General features: G+C 41.4%; 1 protein-coding gene across 2 annotated transcripts; it reads right to left on the reverse strand.

Moving 5' to 3' along the window:
- Positions 1-9,041: 9,041 nt before the first annotated feature.
- On the reverse strand, positions 9,042-17,474 carry LOC137265252 (uncharacterized). Of its 2 annotated transcripts, none has more exons than XM_067800605.1 (7): positions 17,291-17,474; positions 15,876-15,918; positions 12,622-12,790; positions 11,956-12,158; positions 11,094-11,366; positions 9,748-10,365; positions 9,042-9,469 (listed from the first exon to the last, which is right to left on the reverse strand). In XM_067800605.1, the coding sequence occupies exons 1-7, from the start codon at positions 17,336-17,338 to the stop codon at positions 9,138-9,140; spliced, it is 1,686 nt and encodes a 561-aa protein (XP_067656706.1). In that variant the 5' UTR covers positions 17,339-17,474; the 3' UTR covers positions 9,042-9,137. The 2 variants fall into 2 exon arrangements, with proteins under 2 accessions (XP_067656706.1, XP_067656707.1); XM_067800606.1 differs by having other exon boundaries at positions 12,622-12,749; positions 17,291-17,398.
- Positions 17,475-17,653: the final 179 nt, after the last annotated feature.

Below are 17,653 nucleotides of genomic sequence, written 5' to 3' on the forward strand. Positions count from 1 at the left end.
CGATAGCCGTAAGCGAGCCACCGATCCTATATGGTCAGTCAAAACTTACAACATAGATAAAGTGGATATGAAAGCCGACGAACCTAACTTGTACTACTTGAGGGATGGGCCGGGTAGGGGATTTGTAAGAGAAGAATTATTGATCGTACCGTACGGCACAGTATTACCTCCTACCAAGGCACAGTAATTACCGCCAACTTTTTTATAGTAGGGGTAATAGTAGCAAGAGCTAATGGTCCAACCAAAGCCTTATTTACTAAATAAGGCTTTGTAGAGACATTTCTTGAAAGTGAGCCAGAACCCCCATTCCCTATACTACTAATCATATTGTGACGTAAAGTTAGAATGACAAATGACCAACTTCAGATGCTACCATGAGAACCAGCTGAAACGACCAGCTGATGACACTTCACTGCTGTACCCGTACTCGATGTAAACGAGTACAGGCAGAAATACTTCATTTGAAACCTCCGGATGACGCCGTCGGTTCCGAATGCATACCCGTGCTTCAAATACTCAGTTATTATTTATTCGAAAACTTCCTGTTGAAGACGCAGTGAAACACGATCCCAGTGACCTGTTGGGACCTGTGATGTTCTTCTCAGAACACCAACCGTTGCACGGCTGTGTTTTAATCTGTCAATTTATCTGAATTCCGATAAGCTGCATTGACAAATAATATATTTAGAGAAGTGGTATTTCTGCCTACTTTGTCATAATGTTCCTTCAGTTGTCCTCGACTTGATAAAGACTTTTGCCTGTCTTGTTTGCAAGTCCTATAAGCTGTTCTAAGGATGGTTAAAGACATGTACCTTCCTTGTCCACACTTCGATGAGTTTAACCCTAGGGTGGTCAAATATATGCTACCTTGACATCAGACTACCACATCAACTACCCTTACATCAAACTAAACAACCCCACCCACTGAGGGTATCAATCTACACTGACAGTTAACCCAACACAGACAACTCCACATTGACAACTCTACACACTGCTGAAATGTAACTACCTTAACAGTTCGCCCGATGTATCCAATGGGGCTAATATAGGAGCATCAACACAAGACTGCTTTTATAGAAGGCTTGACGTTGCAATGGGGATGGAGAACCCCAGCCTTTGGGTGGTATTACTCAAGGCTATGATACCGACAAGATGCCTTGTAGATGACTACAGATCGAGGCTGATCGGTGAAATGGTGTTGTTTCATCAGAAAGAACAGCAGCTCGCAGTATCAGATGACAACAACACCTGACTTAGCCAGTGGGGGAATGCTAACATCCATGGTTATCACAAGGACAGCCAGCTTACTCATCCCCGCTCAACACACCATGCACACATGCTGTAATCTCGAATATTTGGATTTCATTTCATTGTTCAAAGCGGTTGAAATAGGTTGTGTTTTCCATCGATAAGAGGCTGTCCCATACCATGCCCCATGGACTACTGTGCGTGTTTGTAAACTGGATGTGTTGCGAGGGAAACTATATCCAAATTACTGTTCTGCTATGATTGAATTTAGCCCACTACAGAACATCTACTGTTGGGATTACAAAACATCAGAGGCTTGAAGTATTTTTTGTTATTTGATTACGTTTACGTGAAAATCTTTATTTGTGTTTAATCAGATTATTGGGAAACAGCAGGGCGGTCTTCTCAATCACATTGCTAGAAAGTGAATGATCGCCATTGAAAGACACTGTCGTATCTGAAAAAAACGTTTCCCTCAGAGAAAAGAAACTATTAGACCAGGCGATGGATCGTTTCACACATACTTTGCTGTTCACATAACTGAGATCATTATTGTGACGATGTTCACCCACACAGTCTTTCTTCCAGTATTTATTGACATCAACACTGGTATTTGAAAAGTGAAAACTAAAGCGTTGTTCTCTCAAAGCGCATAAGCTGTTGGAATAGAAAGAGAACAGTGAGTGTCAGTACTCTCCGTACCCATGTTTCATACTTCTCTGGTCGACGTCGACACCTGCTTCGGGTGTGTAGACAAGCAAGGCAAGGATATGTTTAGATGCAGTAGCACCTGAGTGGAGTGCGTGGGTTATGTTTAAGTACAGTAACACTTAAGTAGGGTGTATAGGTTATGTTTAGATACAGTAGCAGATCAGTAGGGTGTATGGGTTATGCTTAGATGCAGTAACAGCAGAGTAGGGTCTATGATTTATGTTTAGATACAGTAGCTCCCGAGTAGGATGTATGGGTTATGTTCAAATGCAGTAGTGCCTGAGCAGGGTGTATGGGTTATTTTCACGTACAGTAGCAGCTCAGTAGAGTGTATGGGTCATGTATAGATACAGTAGTTCCTGAGTAGGGCGTATGGGTTGTGTTCAGATGCCGTAGCCCCTGAGTAGGGTGTATGGGTTATGTAAAGATACTGTAGCGCCGGAGCAGGGTGTATGATTTATGTTTACATGCAGTAGCAGCTCAGTAGGGTGTATGGGTTATGTTTAGATGCAATAGCAGCCCAGTAGGGTGTATGGGTTATGTTCAGATGCAGTAGCAGCTCAGTAGGGTATACTGGTAATGTTTAGATGTCCTAGCAGCTCAGTAGAGTGTATGGGTTATGTTTAGATACAGTTGCACCTGAGTAGAGTGTATGGGTTATGTTTAGATACAGTAGCTCCTGAGTAGGGTGTATGGGTTATGTTTCGATGCAATAGCAGCCCAGTAGGGTGTATGGGTTATGTTCAGATGCAGTAGCATCCTTTTAGATAGTACTAGAGTAGGGTCTGTACACCTACATGTCTTTCTAACATTGTTTCTAAGCGATACACGCCCTGTGTTTCATACAGTGGTCTACAAACTACACGCTCGTATTTCTTGGCGTGGGAAATTAACCACTGTCTTGTTGGACTGCGGCCTTTTCTTGGGAAAGACTAATATGGTCTGCGCCGAACAGAAGGATTAATGGTGATAATCCATTACATGCTATATGATACACGTCGGGGTTGCTCTACATAGCCGTTTGTCGTGACGGAATCAATTACAGAAACTACCGTGATTAATGTGCCAGATAAACACGTCACATGTCGACCCCTTAAGTCACTGTTTGATGCCGGTATTTTACATGATTTGTCCTAAAAGTAGTTCTGGAAAACGCAACCTTTTCCTGAATACCCAAATTAACACAGTGTAAAGTGCTGGTAGTGTTATTCTGCCGGTTTTGCATAAAAAATCGTGTTCTAGGAGTTATTCCACTGGTTTCCCCCAGGACTTCGTGTTGGTGGTATTATTCTACCAGTTTGCTTAAGAGTTCGTGTTGGTAGCCTTCTACGAAGGGTCAATGTTTTGTTCTTGTGTATGTTTACATTTGGATGAGTAAAATGTCGGGGTTTTTTAGTCACTGGCAATATTTTCCTCCTGGTTGTGATTGTACTATTCGGATGCTTTGTTGTTGCTGGGGCTATTGTGGGGTGGGGATGGGTGCATGGATGGGTGGGGGTTTGTATTGAGATGGAGTTGGGGGTGGGGTAGGGGGTGTTTGTTTCATTCTTTTGTTTTCTGTTGTTGAAACATACTACACACCCAAAACCTGAGCATATACGTAATGATTGTCGAATTATACCTACGCCATCAAACGTCAGATTATCGAACTGTTGCATAATCTGACTGTTGTGACTGCTACCTTCATCTCGAGGAGGCGCCGACAACGACAGCTTTATGAGTACTTGTGTGCGTGCTGGGGCTCGTCGAAATCGGGAAACGTTTTAATATACGTAGCTCAAGAGCATTTAAACAGACGAGCAAAACAAAGAAAGATATTTGCAATAGTTGCTGCAAACCTAAATATGCGTTCTAACTTCTAACTAACCAGTGATTTTATAGAACGCAACCATCATGTTTGCCAAAATGCAACCAAGACCATTCGTACGTGTTTTGCACGAAGAAAATTGTGATTATTGTCCCATGTACGAGCACGGTTTGTACAGAGGGTATAAAACCTGTATGTCGTGAAGACTGAACAATCAAATGACAAATCTAACCAGAAAGTGCCGAGATTGACATCGGCGTAACGAGAACAGGCCACAGGAATGTCAAAACTGGGTGCTTCCAACAGCCATATTGCAAGGACATTGAGTTGCACAAAACAAACCATAATTTGGGTGCTTAATTTGTTCAGTCTAACAGTCCAGATATGTGGACTCAGAAGTGGTTTTCCCACAGGCACAACACCCCACGAGGATCGCTATCTGTCGGTTATTCATTTACGCAGCTGGATGTTGACGGTGACGTCATCAGCAACCATATCATTTGGCCATCGCGTCATTCACAGTGACAAGACGACATCGTGCAGCTATTGCATGGACCTACCGAACACTGTGTGGAATGAACTTAAACCTCCAGCATCTCAGGAACCGCCTGCAGTGGTCATTCATTCTGTGAAACAGTTTTGTTATTTTTATCTTACTGGAAGAAACACAACCTGTGTACTTTCTTTTGCTTGTCAGTTTACTATTGAATTACAACCCCTGACAAGATGACTATTCTTCATGCAAGTTAAGGATGCTGTCAATCAATCAATTAAGCCTGACATCCATGCAGAAATAAACTATGAGCACATCAATAATGGTGTCGGACTACGTTATAAAGACATGGGCAATTGATAACGAAAAGTCAAACTGTCGTTAACGTTCAATGTCCCCGTTGATCAAGGACCGATGCTATTTGTATACATATTGTGGTGACAGAAGAGGTTTCAAGTGTCTTGTTCCTCTCTTACCCTCCCTTGGCTAACCCGTATTATCTATTACTATAGCGGGCAAAGAAACACAGCTATAACCGCACATTAAAAACGTTAATGACTGTCACAATATGATTTCCTTTTATTCAATAAGTATCACATTCTGACAGATCTTCCGTAAACGTCTCTTCATTCTTTCATCGCGGATTTTGTAAAGATTTATAGCTACGTTTACCAGCAGACACGTTTCAAGTTTCAGAGCTCCTGACAGTTCAAGATCGCCTCAGTTGATAGCATGCCCACACTTCTAACTGGTCCTCACCACCTCAGTTGATAACACGTCCATACATCTAACTAGTCCTCACCACCTCAGTTGACAACATGTTCATACACCTAACTTCTCCTCACCACTTCAGTTGATAACATGTTCATACATCTAACTAGTCCTTACCACCTCAGTTGACAACATGTTCATACACCTAACTCCTCCTCACCACCTCAGTTGACAACATATTCATACATCTAACTAGTCCTCACCACCTCAGTTGATAACATGTCCATACAATTTCATCGCGTTATAGCACGTCCTTCTCATTGACAGGTCGTGGCGACTTCCAGTTATAGCATGCCCTTTGTTATAAACAGTGTGGAGAACTGTGGAATAACATGCCAATAATATTTGTATAGCGTCAATATCACGTTTTGCTGTCCCTCGAGCATCGGATGTCCGTCTCAACGACGCACTGCATTTTCAATCTCAACTCCCCGGGGATCATGCAAGTCTCGCAGCCACTAGGCGCACCGAGTTAATACTATATAGCTTCCCGAGGTACCCATTCACAAGTGGGTGGACTGGGACACATAATCACAGGACTTTGTCCAAGTTGACAGCACTTTGCTGTTCCCGCAACTAGGTGTGGCCACCATCTTGTCATCTACCAATGGATTCGTGGGTTCTTTTAGGTGCAGTACTTTAGGGTTGTAACAACACTGAAAGTGTCTGCTCACAAGGTTGCCTCCAAGGTTTTTACACCTATTCACAGTTGGGCTTTCTTAGGAGAGTGTATTTTCTGTAAATTGTACTACTGATTAAGTGATAATTATTATTGGGTCACAGCGTTTAGTTGTTTTGAATGATAATTATTATGGGTCACATTCCGTATCATAAATGGTCATTACTTTTAGAATTTTGGCGACAGGCTTCCAGGAAGTGCTTTAGAGTTGCTTCCACTTGACCTATATGTTTTGATTACTTGCGTACTTCCGGGAGACTTCTAGAGCATTCTACGGCGGTGGCGATGACCGTATGAGCTCGACCATTCCGGAATCAGTGACTGACACAGAGACTACTGGAGTAAATATCTGAATCTCCGTCAACGCTTGATCTACATAACCGATGACTGGCAGCTCGCTGTGTTACTGTAACAGCATAAAGCTCGCTGGATGACTAGTCTGACACCCTAGACATAATCGTATTCAACCAACAATGTCTGGGATATGGGGAATCCTGCATTCAAAAAGTTCGTTTTCTATGAGCCACTTGTGAAAAATGGACTATGATTGAGTAGTACAACAAGATTATCTAATTATCCTGCTTAACAAATCATCACCCATAACGCACAATGTATTTAAAGAAATGCAGCGTTTGACAGTCTGTGATATCATAGGACATACTACGTTTCCCACCAGCAACATTCATTCAATGTACACCGACACTAGACTCGTAGTTAAGTTTGACAGCTTCGGGCATCAGAATGTCTTTGTATAGCTCTACTATAGCTTATTATATTAGGAACCTCATAACAAGAGGTTTATTGTGATATATTTTAAGAATCATTTTCCATCATTTTTAAATAGTAATCACGGAAAATAGTTTTCCATATGTATTTTCAGGAGTAGTGATTGAATTAAAAGGAACCAGGTTTAATATACTGACGTCAGCGTCATGGTCACATACGTAGGATCAGCAAAATGTCGGGGAAGGCTTTGTTTATTAACAAGTGAAGTGAATGCGATCAGTGGTTTTGCTGTCGTTGGAAATCAGGTTCCAGAATATAGATATGATAATTCAGGAACTCGGTTCTCCGTAATATGATGACAAGTATACAATCTGAACACACTGACAAGCAGGTGTCAGTACGATAATCAACAGATTATGTTTGCAGGGACGGTTTCTTTCATGTACACTTGCCTGTTTCTTGTCTCTTCCAACAAATGTTGTTGTGCTGCATGTAATTAGATATAACCTAGTTGCATTGTACTTGTGTAGCCTACGTGGCGTCTATTTTGACGTGTGGGCAGTGGGAATGAGGCAGTTGTTATTCCCCATTTATAAAATAAACGAAAAGTCAAAAAAATTATGTCTGAGCATTTAATGCACCCAAACTGAAACAAAGCGGTAAAACCAATGAAAAATCCCTACACACTTCACATTCACCCATAATGTGAATGCTAAGACTTCTGTATAAAATGTCTTCCCGATAATGGAAGCTATTCTTAATTCTAATTTAACTATAACTCCCAGGCTGGTACTCTATACGGACGTCTTTGTCCCGCAACAGTCATCTAACCAACTGCACACAGCCTTCAACTCATAAACGCTGTCGCCAGCTATATCCACGAAATGTACGGGATATTTCAACCCACGTGCATGTACGCACAGCGACGGGTGCATTCGGGCGCGTTAACCCACGCTACAAACGAAAACATCAGTTTCCTTCTGTTCAGGCAGTGTTAATTACCTCCATCGGTGACCATATTTCGTCAGAGGATCAGGGGATACTTCAGAGACTGGGGGTGATTAAGGTGGCGCTCTGACAGGTCCGCGTCCTGTGTGACTGACACGTCTCAGTTCACAATTTCCATGCATTGCGATTTCCCAGACACAGTCAATATGTCAATATGTTGTGTTCCTATAGTGCGATGTATGTAATTCGATGTATGGTAGTATGGTGGCATGTCAGCACGGAACTTTCCTATACTGTAGCCTATACAATTCAGTGTACGTGAATGCACTGTGTGATTTCAGCACGGTGTTTTATTAGATACAAAAGCTTATTATATTAAGTGTATGTTAACATGCTCTGTTGTTTCAGACCGGTGCTTTCCTTTACCGCAGCCTACACTATTTAGTGAAGGTGAATATATGCTCTGTAATTAGTTCAGAATGTTCGATGGTGTTTTTGTGTTTCTACAGTATATGTTATTCAGCGCAACCTAATCAAATTCAAACATCCGACAACCAAAGCAAAATTACGTGACATAATCAGGACACCGTGAACAAACGATCATGAAGTTAACACTACAATATAAATACATAGGTTTTTGTAGTGTGATTATTGTTTTCGTACCATTTCCAGAACACTCGATCCACGCGTAATGCAATATCCCGTAATTTCGTCTTCCTTTTCAATTCTGTCACAGGTAGTCCAAAGTGTGATTAAAGACTATTGTCAAGTATTGTGACTTCTCCGAGGTCCGCGCGACATGAGCCAATCGATGATGACATCCTCTACAGTGACTACGTGTGATTGTTAAACCGTCAGTGCAAGTTGAAAAAGTAGATAGAGGGCATGAATCTTTATAGATTTTTCCCCAATCTTGTTTCAAGCGTTCTGTAATTGTGATTGAAAACCTCAAATTGCAGTGTCTAACAGAAACCGTATCTTGATTACGCCAAATAAATCTCTTGACACATTGAACTGAATCAAGTGCTTGATTAAATCGAAGACGGCCGTGAATGAAACTTTCCTTTGGTCAATGCATAAGTCACGTCTCATTGCGTCAGTTTAAATCAGCTCATCCCCTTGTAGTTACCCTGGGGAAACGTTCATAGTCTCCCTAAATGTTGCTAACGACAACCTTTGTGTTACCGGGATGATGTGCCCTTAAAGGAAATAGACGTTATAGAGGATAGCAATGTCGTAATTAAGGCAGATATCGATATGAAACTGTCAATCAGAAGTAGGAAGGTAATAGTCAATGTCAGTTACACAGTGGCTACTAGTGAATGATCGTAATGGTAATAGTGGTAGTAGATGTGAAGTGTTAGTTCTGGGGATGTAGTAGACATGGTGGTTGTGTCTCTTGTGGATGCATAAACACTCGCTGGTATGTGGATACATTTAAGACGGTTATAGGAGTCTAACTAGATTAGCTTTCTATGACTGGAGTAGTGTTGGAGACAGAAGTGGAATGTCTCACAGTTGTCAGTACTGAATGCGGTTACACGCAGAACAAGGAGACATTTTACTACCGCTTCACTTCATCCTCCTAATACTGAGACTGGTGTTACCACCTTCACATGAATCATACATTGATTAAACCTAAATAAAGGTTACCCTTCTGGTATATTTACTGCCGTCGTAAAAATATAAATTACGCTGACTACATAGGTGACACGATTTAATGCATTAATGGCCAACTAAAGTCATGGGTCTGTTCACAGCACTTGTTCTCTTTTGTTTTTGACTGGGGAGTTTGTTGTCTGGCCTCTACCCGTACCCATCCTGGGGACGCCATATTGACAGTGGGTAAGAAGCCCCAACACCTGATCCACGTCCAACACGGCCAGCACCAGCAGGAGGAGACACAACACTCCCACACTGATGCTCCCCACGGCCATCACTGACATCCGCTGGTCTGGCGCAGACTTCAACCTGCGTCTGGTGGCCGAAAGGTTAGCTCTGTCCACAGTGAGGTGCTGCTTGATAGACTGGATGCGCTCTTCTGTACTGTTAGGAGGCCAACAGTGGCATATACACAGGCTGGTGCCTGGAACATGTCACCATAAAGTTGTAATAGGCGTTTGAGTCGGTCAGTAACTCAGCTTAATGTGAGAGAAAAGCCAGATGACGAGTATCACTACGGTGAAACATAGTACCAAGAAACCAATCACATTAAGGTCATTGTTAGATCTGTATTAACCTTACCATTGACAGGGCACGCAACTATGAACAGTGAATTCCTATGCGTAAGTCCTTACTACGTGTTTGTTAATATCCTTTCATACAATAGGTGCTTCTTGTAAAACATTCAATAGCAAGGATTACCTGGTGGATTGCTTGTGACAACAGTGACCGCCACAGCGGAAACAGTCATCGCAGTAAGGTTGTGCATTATGACGTCCTGTCGAGAGGGAGCTGAAGTGATCAGTGTGGAGTCACCCAGTGAGAATGGTGGTAATTTTGTGGTGCCTTCTATCACGTGCGAAACTGACGGCGATTCTAAAGGGGAAGTTGTGCCTGTTACATGCTGATCTGCAGAATCAGACGACAGTGCTTGATATCTGCTGCTTGTCATCAGCGTGTGTGCCGTGTTCCAGTACACCGAATTTCCAGAGCTGTCACTACTAAACCCAGGGGAGAGATTCGGGTAAATGTCTGAATATTCTGATTCATGCGGTATGGAATTACTATTGTCTACATTAAGGACAGTGGTTTCAACTGCAGAGACTGCATTCGCCCCGACCATCAACGCTGCGCTGAGGTCGGGTGTATGCGTGACCAAAACACTACCATGGGCAGCAGAGGATACTGATTGTGTGACGTCGCTGATGTCGTCACTGCTGGAGATGCTAGAGTAGACGGCAGAGGCGACGTGAGTAGTGCACGGGTTCTCAGGCAACAAACGGGAATCCAACCGAACAGCAGACGATGAGGAAATGTTCACTGAAGAAAGAAAGATTGCACATGTAATGGCATTACGTCTACACAACAATACTTCAAAATACGACCGGTACTACAGGTACAGTCAGGTACATGGGGTCACCCAGCTGATACAAGAATTTCCAGACCACTTACTTGATATGGTAATAAGGAATCGGCAGAGTGAAATCTCGCTTTGCATTCCCAATCGGCTCATAGGTTTCTAAATAGCATTGAACCTGAACAATGCATTGAAGATTTCGATCTTACAAGGAGCTATAATTTTTGCCATAGGGCCTGCCTTTTTCCACAAATATGACTCAATGAGAAGATCATCTTCAAAACTGATTACTCAGCTACTTTTCCCCTCTGTGTTACTGTACAATTGATTCATTTCAAGTTTTTCATTAAGGCGTCATGCCACGTCGTGAAACAAAAAACAAAGAAAAACAATCTTTTTGCAGCCAATATGATTTTGGGTTACCTTTGCAGTAAACATTCGTAGCATGTACAAAGTACTATTTCCAGGATCTGTCGAGATCAATGGTAGGTTTGATTCTGTGATGACAATTTACACCAATGCCAGAGTTTATGCTCAAGTGGACAGGACTGCCTTCAAATAGCCAATAATCTTATTCATGTGTCTGGTGAGTAAACCATCACTGGCAACTGTGAGTAAATCTTGCATTATCACCTGTCTGTTACAGAGTCCTATGACGATCTACGTGTTCAAGAGGTGGGCACCTACTTACGACTGAAGCATCGTTTGACGTTCACCTCCATATCTGGGTTGGCTGTGAAGGATGGCGACTGGCCAGGTTCATACAAGTCGGACTTCAAGTCGATGAAGCAGTCCAGTGTCATATTGTTGAAGCTGTAGGCAGCACACATGAAGTCAAAGTTGGGTGTTTGCAGTTCAAACGTCATACAGTAGTTACCGCACGCAGCACCACTCGTCTTCTTGCCGGCGTGGCCCTTACCGGACGCTAGATCATGGCCACTGGTTTTATCATACCAACATTGATCTGCAACAACAATTACATAGAGATGAAGATCACAAACACATAGACCTGAGACACTGACCTGAGACAACAACACCATCCCATGATAACACACGCACACACACCGACAAGAAACTGGTGAAGGATCTGGTAATGCTCATAGAAGGTATGGCCCAATCACTCAAGGATTTGTACCTCTCAGTCGGAAAGCAAGATGTGTGGACACTTCTCCACTAGGGTCTCAAAGACCTCTCTCATCTTGTACATATGACTTCCAATATGTGGTACTTCCTCTTCACTTCCCAAAGGGACAAACGACCCAATTAGATCTCAACATAGGCTTTGCGTGATAGCTTGGTTCCTGGCATTTTCTATTTCCATACACCCGCAATATCCCTAACTGGAGTGCACTCAACACACTTTTTGCCTTACAAAAGTAGATTTGCACAACCTCTACCTTTTTGTGGTTGTGACAGCCAAGTTGGGTTGTTTGAAGGCTTATAGGCCCTGGTGCACCTTTGAGAGCCAGAACCCCCATTGCATATACTATTCTTGACGAACACACACGACACCACACCGTGATACAACCGGCAGTTATTGGTTAGGAGCTTACCAGTATGAGTTTCACAGATGAACTGATGACGCACGTTACAACTCTGCCACGCGAAGGTATTATCGTGTACTTCTCCACACAACCTGTCCGTGGTGTAAGAAACATTTTGCCAGGGCGCAAGTTGGGCGGGACTACAGTCTGTCCACAAGGGGATCGGAGGTGGTCCTAATGTTCTAAAAGCACCAAGCCACATGGGTCCCGTTCTGGAAGGGACATAAGTGTAACTTAAGACACGAAATAGTTGGAGTGAAAGACGTCTAGATGACAAGCATCTCGTCGGAGAACCAATTTAAGAACTAGCACACTTCAAACTTTATTCCAGATACATCATGACCTGTCCAGGATGGGACGTTCATCCAGGCCTTAGAAATTTACATCTCTGATAAGCCAGCGGAGCTGGGCATGGTGCTGACAAACTACGGCTCATGGTACATGTGTTACTTTTATACAGACCTAGACGACCTAAAGAGGGACCTAAAGGGTAACATCAACTAAAAGTAGTAGCTGATGTCAGTGAGTGAGTATGGTTTCAAGCCGTTTTAGTAATATTCCAACAATAAAACAAACACACACACACACACCACCGAAATTGTTGAAGCTGCATGCCTTCATACACACATGTAACCTCTTGAAAGTAAATAACAGTGCAGGAAAGACATTACTTACAAATGGCCTTGATTAGCAAGCTTTTCAATCGTGTCTGTCATGTCGAGTTGTTTATCGACGCTGTTGACATGGAGTAGATGTTCCTCTCGATCTGAGCACACGATGAAAGCCTCGTTCCAAGACATAGGCTCAGAGAAAAAGGTAAACCATCCGCTCAGTGAACTGTCAACTAAGATACAACACAAACCCATGCCCAAACACCGTGATATTGTATAGACAGTTGTGTCACACAGTATAATCCCATGACAGACACCCTGATATTGCATAGATAGTTGTGTCACTCAGTATGACCCTATGAGAAATACCGTGATATTGCACAGATAGTTGGGTCACTCAATATGAGTGAGTGAGTGAGTTTAGTTTTACGTCGCACTTAGCAATATTCCAGCTATATGGCGACGGTCTGTAAATAATCGAGTCTGGACCAGACAATCCAGTGATCAACAACACGAGCATCGATCTGCGCAATGGGGAACCGATGACATGTGTCAACCAAGTCAGCTAGTCTGACCACCCGATCCCGTTAGTCGCCTCTTACGACAAGCATAGTCACCTTTTATGGCAAGCATGGGTTGCTGAAGGCCTATTCTACCCCGGGACCTTCACGGGTCCACTCAATATGATCCCATGACAAACAGAATGGTATTGTGTAGATAGTTGTAACACTCACTATAAACCCATGACAGGCACCGTGATATTGCATAGATAGTTGTATCAGTAAGTATGACCCCATGTCAGACACTGATATTGTATAGACAGTTGTGTGATACCAGAGACCATATAATATGGTCTCTGGTGATACAGTGTAACCCCATGGCACATAGTGTGGCATTGTATAGATGGTTGCATCATTCAGCATAACGCCATGACAAACAGAGCGCGGTATTGTATAGAAAGATGTGTGACACTGTAGGGATTATGATTATGCGGCTAATGTGGCTTTCCCATCATTACCAGGTACCCAATCACAGGTGTGAGGACCAGGTACCCAATCACAGGTGTGAGGACCAGGTACCCAATCACAGGTGTGAGGCCTGGGACACATTGTCATAGTACTTTGTCCAGGATTGCCGCAAGCTGATGTACTGGCAGCTAAGTGTTTGCACATACTCATATGGTCATTCACTATCGGATTCTTGGTTTCTTGTGAGAGTGCTGTACAGTAGGGGTTGTGATAACACTAAAACAGTTTGCACACAAAGTGTCTTACACCCCGTCACAGGTGGGCTCGATATCGACACTCTCACGCTCCCTCCCTGCATCACTAGTTTGTTGCCAGTTGTGTGTTGGGACGCAGTATGAATGTCCTTCTGAAACCCTGGTACACAGTGAACTACATGCCGGGACACAACATAAACTCATGATAACAAACTCTGGCGGAGTTGCCGTCTATACGTTACAGTTAGATTGTGAAATCAGTCTCTTCGTGAAATGACTAAAACAATTAAGTCGTATCATGAAATTACTAAGAAGGTCAGCAATTTCTTGTAACAACAATCAATATACTTCAATCGTAACAACAATCAATATACTTCAATCGTAGCAACAATCAATATACCTAAATCGGAACAACAATCAATATACTTCAATCGTAACAACAATCAATATACTTCAATCGTAGCAACAATCAATGTACTTAAATCGGAACAACAATCAATATACTTCAATCGTGACAACAATCAATATATTTCAGTCATTTCATTATGAAAGAAACTTTTCTACCTGGAAAAAGTGTGTGTTTTTCAATATCATTTACATTAAAGGTTTCCTCTTCATTATTCCTGAAGGTTTCCGCTCTACAATAACCCTAGCTCAAATGATATTGATGACTTGGAATTAACTTGCATCCATTAGAACAAATTACATACATGTAGTACTCTTCGGAGATTTTGGTTCAAATGAAGATTAGTTGATTGAAAATGATAAAGACACTGACACGCGTCTAGAGCATCTGAAGACAACTAATAATTTTGGTCTCGCTATCTGTGAACTAGGCAAGCTTTGTATATGGTAGCAAGCAAGGGCACGGGAGGGTGTTGTATCACTCTATCGATATCTAAATGCGGTTTTATCACAAAATAGACATAGACACGTGAAACACCAAGTCTTCAAGCTTCATTCCCTATATTTAAAATGTTTTAAGATTTTAATTCCAAATTAATGCTGAAAGTTGCATAGCCATATTGATAGTAAAATATCCCCGATATTATTGTGCGGTAGTAAAATCTTGGGTCATTCAGATCGTGTTCACTTTGAGAAAATCCAGTGCTTGCATTCCAAACGTTTTCTATGTGTTAATAAAATGTTTCTTCAAATGCTGTAATTGATGAAATTGTTTGACCTCAATCATGTGTTAAATATTAAGCAAATGTATCAAATGGTAGTGTAGAATATTACATAATAGACGATCATCGACATCCCATATCATGTTATGAAACATCAGAGCTGTAACATGATAGTGGCAGTCTACTTTCATTCTGAACTGGATTTACTTATGTTTAGATTACACAGGAATATGGGAATATTTAGATATTTATGAGTGAATTTAGACAAGGATGTCAAGATACTGAAATCCGAAATTGGCAATATAGGGTAACTGAAAAATACGTATTGGGACTCTGGAATAAGAAAGAAATATGCGTCTTTTATGCAAATTTCGCTATTTAAGCCACTTTTTAAGTTAAATGTTCAACAACAAGATTATCATAACAATATAAATAACAATGTACATGCACTCATTTGTGACAAATGTGAGTATTATGTTATGCAAGAGTAAATGTATTTTACTTGTCTATTCTGTACATAGAAAAGTGTACATACGTAATTATAACCATACGTTTACATCAAGATTAAGATGCAAATATTGAAGTGTATTGCAATGGTTCTAAAGGGTAACTTGCCTGTACGAAAAAATCCAAATTACATTGTTTGATCTGTCCATCCGCAACTTTTTGTTTTAAATGTTCGTACTGGTCTCAAATACTAATATATTAATTCCCTCTTCTATGAAATTCCAGACTTCGATAAACAATATTACATGCGATGAATATGAAACTGCTGAAAGCGAGTTCGGGCAATTACAAAGGAACTATAGCTTGAGATATAGCATTTTTATGTAGTAAAATATATATGACATGTACTGTGTGAACATTAGCATTAATAACCAATCAATATCATATATATATAATTGTATCCAGCACTGCGTTAAACCCATTACTGATACTGTGTGATTGGCCGAGATATGAGACACTTACCACTTGTTGGGAACAGCAGCACGTACACAGTCCACTGAAACACCTAGCATAGAGAAAGGAATGGAGAGATATTTGTTTAGTAATGTGCTTGATCGCAAAACATTGTGCAAAGTTATTTCCCTTGCTCAATAACACATAAACACAACTGAATCCAGTTTTCTGTCATCTGGAAAATATTAGAAGTGCCATCATGTGAAATTGACTTTGAGATTTAGTGAACGAACAAAGAACGGTTTTGTGCCGGATTTAGGAATGCATCCACAACATGACGATTTGTTGACAATAGTATGTGTCGGGTTGAAAACACATGGTCTTTTTAAAAAGGAATACACTACAGTCCATCCGATACTATTTATCTTATATATTAATAACTTGTTTGCAGTAACCTGTAACGAGTTTAAAATCACATCAATGGATCTTCAAATCGATGTATAATCTGTGTGTTCATACGGTCGCGGTGGTGTGCTGATGTATTTCTGTAAAGTTATAAAATATCCAGTTTATAGGTCAATACCAATACCAGGTAAGACTGGCTTCCACAGGACAGTTCTTTAAAGTATGGATTATAATGCCATGTGGGACATACTCTCGATGTTTGGTAATGTTCCCTGAGCCCGAGCAAACATCGAGAGTCCATCCACCCATTGGCCCCAAGGGACCAGTGAACAACTTATTTACCTTACCGAACACCTCAATGGTAATTTTTGACTGTTTGAAGCAACAGTATAGGACCGTACAATTCAGCCAACCTGTGTGAATCAAACGATTCGAATCTTGCACCTTGCTGTTTTCCCGCGGGTGTTGACTAAGTAAATTTTCTGCGGTGTAATTCCCCTTCTAAATATTCACAGGGACTACATTTGAACGTTTTGCCAAAATATATTTATAGGAATACGACGCAGATCTTTTTGTAGTCATCGCTTGATATTGCAGACGACACCAGAAAAAAAACAAGTAAAGAGTTATCACCCTTCCATAGATTTGCATTCGCAAAACATCGGTAATTCCCGTGCATTATGCGTGATTCAATATTATTCGAGATAAAGAAGTACTAAAGTACAGTCGGAAATAGAAAAATATTGTTTTAGCTGCTACTCTGTATCCTTAAAATTTACCTAATTGCAAATATTTCCCTTGTGAGCGGGCATCTTATCGTAAAAGACCTCAGGGAAGTTGACCTGCACCATAAATTGTAGTTTGGTCTTTACCACATCACAGGTAACAAATACATGTAGCTTGTTTTTTATTTGGTGCTAGAACATTTTCTGCTTTCAAATGGTATTGAAATGAATATATATGTTTTTGACATAAACAAAACTTTTGGGGGACCATGAACACAGGACGGAAATAAATGCAAACTGGATCTCGTCAGTTTATGGCTGGAATAATGTGACGTAGAGCCCAAGTCAACTCACCTGCAAATAGCATATGTCTAAATAACCCGCATCGGCCTCACTGGTCATTCAGTGGGATGCGTAACAGGATATCCAGAAAAGCATGCTTTCTCGTAAAATCGCGCAAAACTACAGTTGGCAACGAGGTCGCTCAGCCAGGTATGACGACAAACAGTCCGCTCAACTGGCATGAAATGCACGTGCTGCCTACGGGCACAAGGGTCCATATGAAAGATATTTTATGCCTTTCCATGTGTGTTGAATATGTCTCATCTGTTGATCACCATCTTACGTGTCTTTGTTCTTAAAGTTTATGATGCGTAAAAGTGTACGATGCCCATAGAAAAGTGTAATTCAGCCATCTTATTAAATGTCTCAAAATAT

The sequence above is a fragment of the Haliotis asinina genome, chromosome 15 (assembly GCF_037392515.1).
Source record: "Haliotis asinina isolate JCU_RB_2024 chromosome 15, JCU_Hal_asi_v2, whole genome shotgun sequence".
Taxonomy (NCBI): Eukaryota; Metazoa; Mollusca; class Gastropoda; order Lepetellida; family Haliotidae; genus Haliotis; species Haliotis asinina.

Coding starts and splice junctions, on each gene's coding strand:
- LOC137265252 (XM_067800605.1), bottom strand. CDS start 17,338: ATGACCAGTGAGGCCGATGCGGGTTATTTAGACATATGCTATTTGCAG. Junction 12,791..15,875: donor GCTGCTGTTCCCAACAAGTG/GTAAGTGTCTCA, acceptor GTTGTATCTTAG/TTGACAGTTCACTGAGCGGA. Junction 11,367..11,955: donor CATCTGTGAAACTCATACTG/GTAAGCTCCTAA, acceptor TTGTTGTTGCAG/ATCAATGTTGGTATGATAAA.